Below are 15,080 nucleotides of genomic sequence, written 5' to 3'. Positions count from 1 at the left end.
TTATGGACCAATTGATCCTAATCATCTTAATTCTGAACACCTGTGAGAGGTCAAGGAGTGATAATTATCGACCTAAAAACTTACCAACATCATCAGTTTTGGTATTTCCTGGTCTGAAAACATCCTTGAATTTTTATGGGTTTTAAAAGTAAAAATTGTAATAGTCACATCTTTTCCCCATAAAGTAGTCTGCAAAGCGGAACCTATGTCTCACAAAACACAAAATGAGGGATTTTCGGTGAAATACATCAATTATATTTACACCTCTTACTTTCACCCCTCCTGAATTTCACCAAAATCCTGAATGCATATCAATCAAGATATGGAACACAAGAGATAACAAACTCTACTGAGTCACTACTGGCACAAGTGAACTCCAAGATCTCATATTTGTTCTCTGCTATACAAGCTATCTGCAGGCAGATTCAGAGGAATCTAAGGTTGATCAGGCCTGAGAACCTCCTGGACAAGTACGCTACCAAGTACATCATACAACCCTCGTCCTCACATTATATTAGCCCTTGACACCATTCTACACATCACTTGGATGGCTTTACATATCCATGAATATTCCTTAGAACAACAGAAGAAATAAAGAAAACCTTTTTTTAAACAGAGTTGGAAGAGACTGGGACTACTTTCCTAGTTTGGTGGCTAAGCCCTCCATACGAATGGTCTCTGAGCCATTGTCTCAATAAGACGACTCACAGATTTCACTACCCTGCCAGTGCGTGTTCTGACCACATCTTGTGAATCACGTGAACCCGGACTTTGTAAGTCTTGGTCACTAGCTAAATCAGTGGGTGCAATTGAGTCAGGAATACCTGAAGGTTCTGTGTCAGGGACTACAGCTACCCTGTCAAAGTCAGGAATGCTAATAGCAGACTCATTATTGAGAGATAGCTGAGCTTGACGGTCTTGATTTGGATTGTCCCTGCAGCTGTACGCTGACTGTTCTTGCTCCATCTCATCTCTGATTGTCTCCTGTCTCTCTGAAGAGTCCTGATTTGCGGGGTCATCTACTCCACTGAGTATCCATGAACTGGTCATATCTCCAGAGCTTTCCTCTTCATCAAAGCCTGAAAGGTCCATTGACTGACCCTCATACTCTGGATCTACAGCTCCATCTGATTGAGATTCACGTGAATCATCCTTAGGTGTTTCTACCGGCAGAAAGCTGATGTCTAGATGAAGGTTCCGATGTACCACCTTGGTGTTTCCTTTATCATCCACCACCTTATATATGTGTGTATGTAAGTTTCTGTCAATGACCGTGTACACCTTAGCATCCCACTTGTCGGCAAGTTCTCTTTTCCCCCTTTCTCCTTTTTTTAGCGAGAAGCACTCTGTCTCCTTTGTTCAGGTGAGTGCTTCTGACTTTTCTGTCATAATGTTTGGCCTGTTTCTGTTGTTCTTTAACTGTATGCCGTTGAGTGATGCTCACTGCTTCATGGAGATGGGACTTCAGTGTTTTGACATAGCTACTATAGTCAACAAGCACAGGATCCCTCAAAACTTGCTTGAACATTATATCAACAGGGAGTCTCGGAATGTGACCTAACATGACTTGGAATGGAGCATAGCCAGTGGTTTCGTGTACAGTAGCATTGTAGGCAAACGTTAGAGTTTGTATCTGCTGCGGCCATTTCAATTTAGCTTTTAGAGGGAGTGAGCGAAGCATATTTCCCAGAGTTCGATTGAACCTTTCCGTTCCCCCATTCCCCATGGGATGATACGCAGTTGTGTGTGACTTGGCGACACCAGAGAGGTTGAGAAGTTCTGTGATTAGCTCACTCTCAAAATTGGCACCTTGATCCGTGTGGATCCGCTCAGCAAATCTATAAACACAAAATTCCTCGTCCCATATCTTTCTGGCAACTTGCTTTGCCATTTGATTTGAGCATGGAAAGGCGTGAGCTAACTTGATGAAGTGATCTGTCAGAACCAATACATCCACTGAGCGTAGCTTGTTGCCCTCAGCACGCCAAAAGTCGAGACATACCAACTCCATAGGAGCAGAGGTTCTGATGCTTTCCAGGGGAGGTCGAGCAGACAGCTCAGGAGACTTAGCCAGGATGCATCTCCGACAGCACTTGACATACTCCTTCACATCATGTTCCATCTTGGGCCAGAAGAAATGCTGCCTTGCCAAATGAAGAGTTATAGCTTGCCCTTGGTTGCCAGCATGGTCATGCACACCACTCAATGCTTTCTCCTTCATATTTTTGGGCATCACACCCTATTTTGTTTGCTCAGGGGATCCTTTGTCACCCTGTAAATCCATCTTGGACCCTGAGCCTTTCCCCCTGCTTGACGAGTGCAAGGGTTTGTGAATCAAATCCATCCCTCTCTCGTCTTGAAGGATGTCTTTGCGGATGACAAACAGGATAGCCTTAGAAATCGTAGGATCAAGTTCTTGACTCCGCTGAAGCGTCTCAAAAGAGATCGCAGGAAGTGACTCATGGCTTGGAGATATGAGTAGTTGCACACACTGCACTAACTGTACTGCTCGAGCTTCGGTCGCGACATCACACTGATCATAGACTTCACAGATCGCTTTCACTACTGAAGAGCCACAGGTTAAAGGACAGCTGTCAGACTGATTTGTAGAGGTTGTCTTTGCTTGTTTTTTCACTATGTGACTCTGGACCTTCAAGCGAAACACATCTTGAATCCCATCTTCTCCTATAGCATCGTCTTCAGCAAACAGACTGACATAGTTCTCACTGATCAGCCTGTGACTAACTAAATTGGCAAATGGGTCCCTACTGAGGGCATCAGCCACAACATTCTTTGTACCTGCTATGTGCTTCAGATCGAATGAGTAGGGTGCCAATTTGGCTACCCATCGTTGCTCGCAGGTGTCACATTTTGGTTTCGTCATTATGTATGTCAGGGGATTATTATCAGTCCAAACTGTAAATAAATGTCTCTTGAGCCAGTGGCTAAACTTTTCAAACACACTCTTTTCACACACACAGGCCAAAAACTCAAGTCTGTTTACAGGATATCTTTTTTTGTGAGCCACTCAATGTTTTACTGGCAAAAGCGATGGGACGTGCTCTATCTTCACCAGCAGGTATTTGAGACAGTACAGTGCCCAACCCGTCCAGGGAGGCATCAATTGACAGGATCAATGGCCTTGTTAAATCCGGATGACCAAGAACAGCACAGTTTAACAACTTCTCCTTAAGGCTGTTAAGTGAAGAATCACACCCATTTGTCCAGTCATTAGGTTTCAACTGTCTGAAGCTGCCAGCTTGCTTCTCAGGCTTCACCTTCCCCATTCTCTTCTGACCTGCGGTGAGAAGAGTGGCTTGGCAATAGCAGAACAGTTTGGAATGAAATGTTGATAGTAAATATCATTCCGAGGAAAGATTTGATCCTTCGTACTGAAGGAGTGCACCCATCTTCCTCCATTAGATCCGACTTTGTCATTTTGGATATCACATCCACCTTGGTTGGGTCCACAGCCAGCCCGTCACCATTAATGACATGACCCAAAACTTTCACAGACGTCCGCAAGAAATTGCAGTTCTTTGGACTCAGTTTCAGGTTGTGCTGTCTTAGTCTCTGGAACACCAGCTCCAATCTATCCAAGGCTTGTCTTTCGCTTGGTGCAAACACCAAGAGGTTGTCTAGGTAACACAGCAGGCTACTGAAGTTTAGGTCTCCAAAAATGCTAAGCATCATCCTTATAAATGAAGCTGGACTATTGCATAGGCCCTGCGACATTCGATTGTATTCATGCAGACCCAGTGGGGTAGTGAAGGCTGTATACTTTTTGTCCTCCTCACACATAGGTATGTTGTAAAAGCCTGACGTCAATTCCATCGTACTGAAGTAGGTGTAGCCCCCTAGAGCTGCAAGACAGTCAGATTGGTGTGGAAGTGGATGTGCATCTTTGTGTGTCCTTGCATTTAGCCATCTGAAATCTGTACATATACGAAGCCCACCATCTTTCTTCCACACCATTACTAGAGGGGAAGCATATTCGTAAACGGATTTCCTGATTATTTCCTGTTCCTCCATTTCCGTCAACACTTGTCGTAGTTTCTGGTAATGGGCAGGCGGAAACCTCCGATATGGTAGGCGAAATGGTCTGTCATCTGTGAGTCGAATGCGATGCTCAAAGCCCTTGGCTTTGCCACAATGCAGTGTGCTCTTGGAGAACAGATCATTGTAGTTAAGAAGTAACTGAACTAATTCCTCTCTTGATTCTTGACTGGTTTTACAGGGTTTGATGTCAATCTCTCCCAACCCTACATCAAGCAGTTTCTGCTTCAAATCCACAGTCGGTTGTAATGGGCTGCTTTCCTAGAGTTTCCCCTTCCATTTTGCAGGAGCCTTGGAAAACGGTGAAGTCCTCCACAGCCAGACAGGGAGACACATCAGCCAGCTTGCAATTTATCTTCAGAGTTTGTCCGATAGGTTAGTGACTTTCATAGGCACCCACCTGTCGCCCCACATGGGTGTGATGAATCGACCCACCATGATATTTCATGGCATGGTGCTCCCTGGAGACATTGGCACGCTGTTGGGATACTAGCTGCTCTTGTTTAGCGAGGAGTGTGACAGCGTGGTTGAGTTTGACTGTCGCTATTTTTCTGGGCATTTCTTCACTCTGCCAAGATGTCAGGTTAGTCAGCATGTTCAAAAAGTATTCACCTATAGATGATGGATGCGAAGCACATTCTGATATGAGTCTCCAGTACTCGTCAGTACCCTTCATTTGATGCATAAGGTGTTTTATCAAGTGTGTACTGAGGATGAGATCATCATGCTGACCTGGGACTATGAGCACAGGGACTAAACAACTAATCCCATACACATTAAAGTCAACTTCAAACATGCATTTTGTTTCCCCCCTAAACCAACGAGAATGACTGGCTCTGATGGTGGCTTCTTCTCTAGAATAATATTTTCCGCCAGCGTTCTTTGTTCTGCTGCTTCGCTTAAAGAACAGGCTATGGAGCCAGTGTCAAGCATCCCTTTCAATTGGAACTGGTTATTTACAGTGACTGGGGCATAAAACAGTTCATCAAATGGCGCTACTCTGTATATTCTGCACTTTGACCCGAACCCCTTCTGGTGCTGTACTACATGCGTTCACATATCGTCGTTCTAAATCTTCATCACACTCAAGGGTTTGTTTCTCTTCACCCGCATATCCCCCCTCCAAATGCGGGCCCGCTAGTTTAACGGCTCCGCTCCACTGGTTGCTCGTGTGTCCTCCTCACTGTATCTAGGCCCAGACTTCGGACAGTTTTTCTTCCAGTGACCTGACCAACACAGACACTCCCTTCTGCAGTGTGCAAGTGTAGAGTGGTTTGAACCGTTACACACCTTGCAATATTTCCTGTAAGAGTACCCTTGGTTAGGTGGGTGCTGCGGTCTTACTGTTGTCTGAGTGTTCTGCGATCAAGTAAGCTTATCAAGGTTTGCAGTTTCCTTCAGTTTGATTAGAGGGTGTGACAATTACCTCACTCTGGTTAGGAGACACTGGACAAGATGTCACTTCATCTTCAAGTACAGGCATCTGGACATGTGTGACCACCTGTCTCACAGCAGCAGGGTGCTTTGACCTGGTCAACATTTGGGCTTTCATTTCAGACTGATACTCGTCTAGACGTTCTTGTATCTCAGCTGCTGTCCACCTATCAGCTTTTTTGAACTTTAAAACCGCAGAAAGAGAAGGATCTGGGCAGTGTTTCACAAACATCATCATTACATCTCGGCTGGAGTCCTCGGTGCTCCGACCCTGCCTCCTCAAACACTCGTCGGCCACATCTACTGCCTTGTTCAACCGGATCCAGTACTCCATGGCATTTTCTCCTAGTACTGGCAAAGAAAGTGTTATAAAAATCGTCAAGAGGCATGGATGAATATGTCAACTCACTGAAATGTTGTTTCAGTATATCTATTATCACTTTGGGGTTCTCGTGAGGTTTCAGAGATATATTGCTGCTGAGTGTTATCTTTATGATGTCTCTAGCGCTCCCCATAAGCTTGGACATGATCTCCTGTGACTGTTCTATGACCGGCAAGCCCCTCTTTCTCAGGGAAACGTCCATGAGTTCCTCCCATTCATGTACTGAGTACTTGTCAGACCCATCCCCTCTGAAACATGGGGGCTCTCTCACGTCAGACTGCATGACCAAGTTCATACCGGATAAATTAAGGGCGGGTGTGTCAGTGAATGTCTGGCCTGCACTGGAGCTCTGAGCATGTCTTCCTTCTTCTCACCTTCCTTCCTAATTTGAGATGATATAGACTGTCCTATCTGATGGGCTAGTTGTGTGATAAGATTTCCAAAGTCAGGACTGGCCACCTGGTGACCAAGCTGTTGTTGATCAACGGCGATTCACAATGATCCACGTTGATCCGGGCCACGGCACCAATGTAACCGGTTCTGCACCGGTACCTTTCTGCGTTGGGTTCTGGTAAGGTGTAGGTGGAAGATAAGGCTTTGGACACAATTCAGCCAGTTGTCTCTCTTTTAATGACTGCATGGAATGGATACAAATACAAGGCAAAAGTTACTGCTGCAGTCTGGACTCCATACAAGTATATTTGCCGCTCCTCATCACGCTCTGAGCAACTGAGGAGTAAGAGCATGGCTCCCGTTGATGGCATCACAGCATTAACACAATTTAGCAATACAATAAAATAATTCAATCTTGAAAGTAATGAAATACATCATAAAATAACCTTCAAATAAAACATTAAAATAAATATGAGGGATTTTCGGTGAAATACATCAAGTATATTTTACACCTGTTACACAGGCAATCAATCACTAATCATTAGTTTGAACACATTCCACTCTTGCAATTAATTATCCCATACTTATGCTGCGTTTGTAACCAAGTGGGAGATGTGAATTTACCAGTTGTGAAGTCGTAACTAGTTGGATGCATTCCCGTGCTCTGAACTCGTTGAGAAACGCCAATTGGCAAATGGCCAACAAGCTGCATAAATAATAAACTAAAAGTACAGCTATCATGCTTGTAAACAAACTATAGTGTTCAAAAACCATATTAATAGATTGCCTTTTATAAATAATGTTTTGTTGTTGCATTTAACTGAAAATGCAATTATCGAAGTAATTTTCGTAGTAGATTTTATTTATTTTATTATTTATTTCACCTTTATTTAACCAGGTAGGCAAGTTGAGAACAAGTTCTCATTTACAATTGCGACCTTGCCAAGATAAAGCAAAGCAGTTCGACCCATACAACGACACAGAGTTACACATGGAGTAAAACAAACATACAGTCAATAATACAGTAGAAACAAGTCTATATACGATGTGAGCAAATGAGGTGAGATAAGGGAGGTAAAGGCAAAAAAGGCCATGGTGGCAGAGTAAATACAATATAGCAAGTAAAACACTGGAATGGTAGATTTCCAGTGGAAGAATGTGCAAAGTAGAAATAAAAATAATGGGGTGCAAAGGAGCAAAATAAATTAATAAATAAAAATAAATAAATACAGTAGGGAAAGAGGTAGTTGTTTGGGCTAAATTATAGGTGGGCTATGTACAGGTGCAGTAATCTGTGAGCTGCTCTGACATCTGGAGCTTAAAGCTAGTGAGGGAGATAAGTGTTTCCAGTTTCAGGGATTTTTGTAGTTCGTTCCAGTCATTGGCAGCAGAGAACTGGAAGGAGAGGCGGCCAAAGAAATAATTGGATTTGGGGGTGACCAGAGAGATATACCTGCTGGAGAGCGTGCTACAGGTGGGTGATGCTATGGTGAACAGCGAGCTGGTGACATCAGAGGTCAGCATGTGGGAGCTCAGTATGATAGACAAGTTTCTCACAAGTAATTACCAGTTGGAGGGCCATTCAAGTGGACTTTTCCCAGTCATATATGGTGAATTACCACTTGGTTACTGAACACAGCATTAGGTTGCAATCCCTTGCTCAGACAGTACTTGCATCAACCAATGAGTGTGTCAGGATCCCGATTGCTATAACATATGTGGTTAGCTGACACTTATCCAGGCGTTGTAAGATCTGGTATGCCTCAGCAAAGCCTGGTCAGAGGAACACACCCTTAATCTTGTGCCAATAAAAATGATTGTGGTTTCAATGGCTGCGTTTACACAAGCATCCCATATCTGATCTTTTGTTCTATATCTGATCTGATTGAGTCAAAAGACCAATGAGTGGGAAAATACCAGAATTGGGTTGCCTGTTTAAACACAGTCATATCTGTCTTATCAGATCAGTAGGCAGGTTTCCATTGACCCAGGCTTATTCGACAAAAGCAATGTTGCAAAAAATATCATTGCTTCAAGTGTAGAAATGGCAGATATACAAAACATTTTCTGAGGATGGACACATTTTTTTATCCGTTTGAAATGGGGCGATTTTAATTTGGTTAAACTTTCTTGTATGATGGAATCTGTGTTTTTTTTCTAATAAATGATGATTGCCAAATCATTTTGAAGGTAGAACATCATCCAGTGGGTCTAACTATAAAGTTCCACTGCATTTAATTACAAATGCCTACTGCTTGCGGAATCATTTTTTTTCTACAATAAAAATGTTTATTTGCAGGACAAGGATTGTCCAGACTTTCAAGAATGCCCGAATTGCTTTGGCTTGCTTTTATGATTGACTGGGTGGATGCAAGTTTCACCATTCAATTATTTCAGATCTAGAGGAGTGCAATTATAATATGGCATGAGACAATTATTGCATTCTGTCCATGTTGGCTTTCGAGGGCTACCTGAGACATGAAACAGATAGCCTGTATGCACTGCCACCTGTCTCAAATGTATTAATTCACATTTTTCCTGAATGGGTAATAAAAACACTTCAACCACTTCATATTTATTTGACACTGGGTTTTAGCAATTTTTGTTGATGTGACGAGATAAGAAATGAAAACGCACCGTAGCAGGCAATTCAATTGCCGTAACTTTCTAAATGTACATTTTTTTTAACAAGAAATCACAGGACAAGTAATGGAATAGCTAGTGATCTCATGGAAGGAAGAAAGCAATACTGCATTTCCAGAGAATTTGAACAGGTACAGAAAGAGACTTAAGCTTGTTTGGAATTGGAACTTTCCCATTTCTTATTCATCGCTTAGAAGTGTTGTAAATTTACCATCAAGTCAACTGGGATACAGGGTACTATGGGGAGAGACGCACCCTGGGGTAAGACGTGCCCTCCCCAATGAAATTCTCACAACAACCCAAAAAAATCTACAGTTCCTCTGGCTGCTTGTCTTGCTCAACTACAAATGTCCTCTGTTTCAACATTTTTGAAGTCATGCCATCAAAACAATTTTGAGTTAAATTTATTTAATTATTTATCATTTAGAAAAAGTTGTAGATATAATCCAATGAAGTTAGATAAATTTTGTTTTTATACAATATATACGTGTAAGGAAGCCTTAAGATAAATCATCCATTTGTTTAGAGAGAAACATTTTGATTGTTTTATTAGTAAAGTGGTAATATGTTAGGTTAGTATGTTGAGGGCAGGAATCCGTCTGCCACACCAATGCGGCAAGATATCTCTGTTTATGGTTGATCATTTGTATCTAGCTGTTACGGATACAGTTATCCTGTGTGTGTGTGTATCCTGTGTGTGTGTTTCTTTTCTCTCCTTCTCCCCTCACAGGTGAAAATCATCACTCCCCAATCAGTCAACAACCAATCATCAATCAGAAGACACACCTCCTCCAATTTCCTAAACCTATCACAGTTCTTTCCCCATGGTTTAAAAACCCCATCATTTGTTTGTTCTGGAGCCCAGCTCAGCTCAGCTCAATCTCTCTGTAAATGCCATGTCTGTAGGTCTCTGTGTTTCACTCTCGCTTTGTGTCGTAACCTCTCTTTTGTTTAAGCACCTCATAGCACTTTGTCATCACCTGTGAGTATTGTTTTTGGTTATGGTGTTTGTGTGTGATTGCTGGTGGAAAAGGGGGAAACCAAGACAAGTCGCCCATGGGCATACACTACCCGTAGGTGAACTTTGTTAAATACACTAGTTAGAACTGGGCGGACCACCCACTGTATTTTTGGTTAGTTAGTTAGCTGTTGTTAAAGTAGGCTAGTCTAGCTTAGGGGTGTTTTTGAATACTTATTGTTTCTTTCCTTGGGTCCAGCTCAGCCCCTTTTTCCTGCTCCCCCCATTACCGTGTGTTTATAAATAAACCTAGAGTTTGACGGTAGATTTCAGTTGTCGTGCATATTTCGGTCACCCTTTTCCTTTGTCACAATAATAATTTGCATGAGTTATGTTACGAGTCTCATTACCATCCCCCCTAGACTGTCGGGCCAAAAAGGGATTCGTAACACTAGCTGTAATTTAGGCACTAGCTTGCAACCTCACGAGCTAGAAACCTCACTAGCAGAACGGCTGAGGGGAATTAAATGCGTGCCAGCTAGTTAGCATAATGTGTCTTATCATAGTCAGATAATCCCCCAGTTATCAGGATTAGGGGTCGGAATTAGAATAGGAGCCAGGGTTAGGATTAGAATAAGGTTTGGGGTTAGGATAAAAGCATATGCTAAATGGCAGATGAATAGGGTTTACGGTTAGGCTAGGTTCAGAATAGGAATTAGGTTACGGGTCATTCTCCACCATTCCTAAGATAAAAACAAAATTTAGATGAGTTAACAAGAAAATATCTGACGGTGGAGGCTATGGCGAAGAGGAGCTTCGCTGTGCCCTGAATGCTATTGAAAATGGGCAGGGCATTAAGGCAGCTGCCCGGGCTTTTAATGTGCCACCCAAAACCATGAGGCGCCACTGAGACAAGCAGGTCAAAACCATTAGGGTGGGTAACCAGTAGTTCTGGTTCTTTAGAATGAGACCTGGTGAGTCATACCCCAAAATGGAAAGAGCCCTGGGATGTCCGAAAACTTGCCTTTGACCCGGCGGAGAGGATGGGAATCCAATACACATTGAATAAGGAAAGGCAGTTGGCAGGCATAGACTAGTTTTAACAGTTTTATGAAGCAGCACCCAGGATTATCCATCCAAAAATCCCACAATTAACCAGTCTGGCTCGAGCTGTAGGCTTCACACCCTCCGTGATCTCTACCCCATCAACAACCACAACTTCCACCCCACAGGTCTCCAGTGACCTTCCTCCAAATGTTGGTAAGGGCAACGTCAGCACACATTAGGAAATAGTAGCATAGTGTATTTTATTTAACTAGGCAAGTCAGTAAAGAACAAACTCTTATTTAAAATGACAGCCTACCCCAACAATGCTGGGCCAATCGTGCACCGCCCTACAGGACTCCCAATCACGGCCGGTCGATTCAGGGTCTGTAGTTACGCCTCCAGCACTGAAATGCAGTGCCTTAGACCTCTGCGCCACTCGGGAACCCATCATTATTGAACCAATAGTCATGAGTTCCCTTTCAAGAGTACAAGGTCACAAACACTAGCCATATTGGAGTCACCCCCCAGGCCTAGGAAAAGGCCAAGTCAGCTACAGTCGACATCTTCACAAGAGGTTCCTGGAGGACAACGCAAAGAAATCATTTTAAAAAGGGAGAAAGAAACCTGTGACGCTTGGTCTGTAATGAGTTCTGTTACCAGATACAGTGCAAGTACTGGGCTCATGAGCTGTGATGAAATTTAACTGGGGTGGGATTCATTTGTCCTGTCAGGGGGGAAATGCCAGTGTTAGGAAATGTTTAATCAGTTATATGTCAATGAATGTGCCAAAACCAGTTTGCTCTTGAACTGCTGGGATTTTCAATCTTGCCTTATGCGAAGGATAGTCTAGTTGAACTGTTAGAAAGGTAGACATTTTTGCCGGTGAGGTATGAAAGACACTGAAACCAAGATAATCTTTGGGGTATATTCCCCTGATGGGCACTCTCCTAAAAAAACACATTTAAATTAAGGTAAACTACAGCCATTTTCCTGAATTGTTACATAAGCATGGCCAGCAGCCACCTACAATCCCTAAACTTGGCTTGTCAATTGCATCTTGGGGTGGGCTACTGCTGAAAAAGTATAGCCAACAAGCAGGTTCACTTATGACAATCTTTCAAATAGCGCTACCATTGCATGAACACCTGCTGTGACTATCATTAGCAAACTAATTATGCCAAGAGAAGAAAGTGTTACAGTTCAAGAGTAGTCAGGACACTGGGAAGTCCAGAACACTGAGCACTCATTGAGATCATCTTCTTACAACCAGACGGTCACCTCTTGGCTATTTTGTGTAGATACCGGCTCCGCACTACTGGATTTAGGGTACATCTCATCAGGATCATAGCATTTTGACAACCATTAGAAACAAACACTATTGTAAAGTACTCATTTTATTGAAACATGCTCAAGGCAAAGGACTGGGGATAGTGGAAAGTGATGCACCCTTCAGGCCACCTACAATTAGATGGCTGTAGAGACAGAAAAGACAGCCGTCCCTGTAACAGGTTGAAGAATTGTTAGTAACATGCATCTCATTGCCGTTGGGGGATTTTACAGTAAAATAACCAGCACACACACCTGACAAGCAAAGTGTTCCAGACCATTACACCAACCAGTCAACTGAATACAGAACACAATGACAGATGAGTAGGTTACAGGTTCAAGTTCATTTGGCAGCAAAGCTGATACAAATAAAAGCCAAGTGTAAACTATAGTCTTCAATGCCAAAAATCACCAACCTTGTTCTACAGTAGGATATTTTACAAATTCACTGGGGATCCGGGTTTCAGAGTTTTCCACTATTGTGAGCGGTCCAAGAACAGAGTTTTGAACCAGGCCCTGGGCTTCTGAGAAAAAATATATAAGTTACTTCAAGCTGCAGTCCCATCAGAACTCAAGAGTGATCAGCTCAAATGAATATGGAACTACAGTTTAGTCAGGCTTGAAATGAAGTGCCTCAAAATACCTGAATCCACACCCCTCTTCAACCGAGGCTTGCAACTCGAGTCACAGCACTTGCAGAGGTCACTTTGAGACGGGTCGTCCAGCAGCTCCCATCTATGAATAAAAAAAAAGTTGGCTGTTGCATTGGCACTAACGTCATTATGGTCGTTATGTGACCAATACTTACTCTCCAGTCTCTTTAATGTAGTGGCAGGCCTTCTTTTCTATATCAAAAACCTCAGGGTCCCATGCAACAAGCTTACAATGAATATACACCTGGGGTGAAATAAGAGAACAGTCAAGAGCTACAGTATGAAAACAACCCAGTCCTACCGAGAACTTGTGGTCCACTCACTTCCTCGCCTAAGGCAAACTTGAAGGACTGCAGGTAAAGCAGAATAGCAGACGAGTGGTACCTAGGCAGGAACCTGGAGTTCCCAGTCTTCCCATCTGCAAGGCAACTGAAAATGCATTGTGCAATGAGCAGACAAACAGAACTTCCATCCAGCAAATAAGCTAACTTTAAAATGTATTCAAGACTTTTCAACATTAGGCTGTAGGCTGTGTAGCGCTAGGCAGTCAAAAACCAAAACGTGCACCCTACGTGGCCATAGCCAGGTCTGGTACATACCCCTTGTTGGTGATGATGGGGTACACCAGGCTCGCAGACTGCAGTTCTGGTGTTGTGGCCGCCACACACTCCTCCAAGAGCAGCAGCAAGGGCTGATGGTCCTTCTGATCCACTGCTGCCCAGATGGGGATGAAAGAGCCCAGGGGAAACAGGCTGCTCTTAGCCAGACCAGTAAGGTCTTCTACATGCAACAGAGAGGGGAAGGGGCGCAATGCTCATACGTACTGTACAGCCACAGGTTTCAACTAGCTTTGGGAAGTGTCCTCTGCTAGGAATTTCTTTACCAGGTAAGTTGACTGAACATATCCTTACAATAATTGATGTTGTATGAGTCACTCACCATTGAGGAGTGCCATGTGGAAAACCAATCCTCCATGACCCTCAGCACTACCATAGGCAGGGATAAGGAATGGGGGAATCAATCCCTCAGGTCTACATACAAGGGGGAATGTTTAGTTTAATAATGAAGGTGGCAAAGGCTTAGGAAGATTTGATTCCAACACCATAGCTAGAGTGCACTACACCCAATAGAGCCCTAAAACTCAACTCAGTTCCACTGCATTTAAAAAAAATCCATTCCCCTCTAATTAGGGACTGATTTAGACCTGGGACACCAGGTCTGTGCAATTAATGATAACGTAGAACCAAAAGACAGCAGGCACCAGACCTCTTAGGGTAAGAGTAGAGTACCCCTGGTATAGATGGTTACCTTATGTAAACACACTTAATATGGTGACTAATAGCAGCAGGTTTGGGCTTTTGGTTAGGTCTGTAAGTCAGGCTGGTTGAATAGATGTGTTTTTTGCCAGTCACCTGGGGAATAGAAGGAGAAGCATTAGTCGTCGCAGGATCCAAAATGGCATACATTGGGTCAAGAGTTGGACATTACCCGTTTCTTGATGGCACAGCCATTGAGGTTGTAGTGGAATGTCGCCATCCCTTCTCCCGTGGGAAGAACAGAAAATGTGGACGGAACACAGTGTCCAAGGAAAAGACGGGCAGCATGTTCAACCAACTCTGGACTGACCTTCCATGTCACTTTAATGGAGTGTTTTTCACAATCCACATTAAAATCTAAAAATATAAATTTGATAATGTCATCATTCACATCTCAAGAGCCAACACCACAACTTGGCTAGTCTGTTAGGCGGTCAGCATGAGATAAGTAGCTTATTCAAGTTAACATGGTATCAGTGCTACACAATCATATTATGCGTTCATTATTAGACATACCTTCATTGGCAGCGCTTGTTGCTACGACAGCCAAAAGAATTGCACATTGCCAAAGGAGAGACATGACTGAATGATCAAGGAGTGCCTACAAACTAGAAATATTTATGGACCAATTGATCCTAATCATCTTAATTCTGAACACCTGTGAGAGGTCAAGGAGTGATAATTATCGACCTAAAAACTTACCAACATCATCAGTTTTGGTATTTCCTGGTCTGAAAACATCCTTGAATTTTTATGGGTTTTAAAAGTAAAAATTGTAATAGTCACATCTTTTCCCCATAAAGTAGTCTGCAAAGCGGAACCTATGTCTCACAAAACACAAAATGAGGGATTTTCGGTGAAATACATCAATT

At 43.0% G+C, this 15,080-nt stretch overlaps 1 protein-coding gene across 1 annotated transcript; it reads right to left on the bottom strand.

The window, feature by feature from the left end:
- Nucleotides 1-4,432: 4,432 nt before the first annotated feature.
- LOC135506840 (uncharacterized) lies at nucleotides 4,433-14,788 on the bottom strand. Its single transcript, XM_064926242.1, has 11 exons — nucleotides 14,725-14,788; nucleotides 14,381-14,565; nucleotides 14,201-14,304; nucleotides 13,832-13,923; nucleotides 13,492-13,672; nucleotides 13,216-13,321; nucleotides 13,048-13,136; nucleotides 12,883-12,974; nucleotides 12,689-12,763; nucleotides 5,732-5,841; nucleotides 4,433-4,624 (listed from the first exon to the last, which is right to left on the bottom strand). The coding sequence occupies exons 1-11, from the start codon at nucleotides 14,786-14,788 to the stop codon at nucleotides 4,433-4,435; spliced, it is 1,290 nt and encodes a 429-aa protein (XP_064782314.1).
- Nucleotides 14,789-15,080: the final 292 nt, after the last annotated feature.

This window comes from Oncorhynchus masou, chromosome 3 (assembly GCF_036934945.1).
Source record: "Oncorhynchus masou masou isolate Uvic2021 chromosome 3, UVic_Omas_1.1, whole genome shotgun sequence".
Classification (NCBI taxonomy): domain Eukaryota; kingdom Metazoa; phylum Chordata; class Actinopteri; order Salmoniformes; family Salmonidae; genus Oncorhynchus; species Oncorhynchus masou.
Note: the sequence above shows the minus strand (reverse complement) of the source record. Positions and strands in the feature narration are given on the sequence as shown.

What these genes read in the sequence shown, in the direction of transcription:
- LOC135506840 (XM_064926242.1), bottom strand. Translation starts at nt 14,788, where the DNA reads ATGTCTCTCCTTTGGCAATGTGCAATTCTTTTGGCTGTCGTAGCAACA. An exon ending in AACAAGCGCTGCCAATGAAG is followed by an intron (nt 14,566 to 14,724) that starts GTATGTCTAATA and finishes TTATATTTTTAG; the next exon opens with ATTTTAATGTGGATTGTGAA. An exon ending in TACATTAAAGAGACTGGAGA is followed by an intron (nt 12,975 to 13,047) that starts GTAAGTATTGGT and finishes TTTTATTCATAG; the next exon opens with ATGGGAGCTGCTGGACGACC.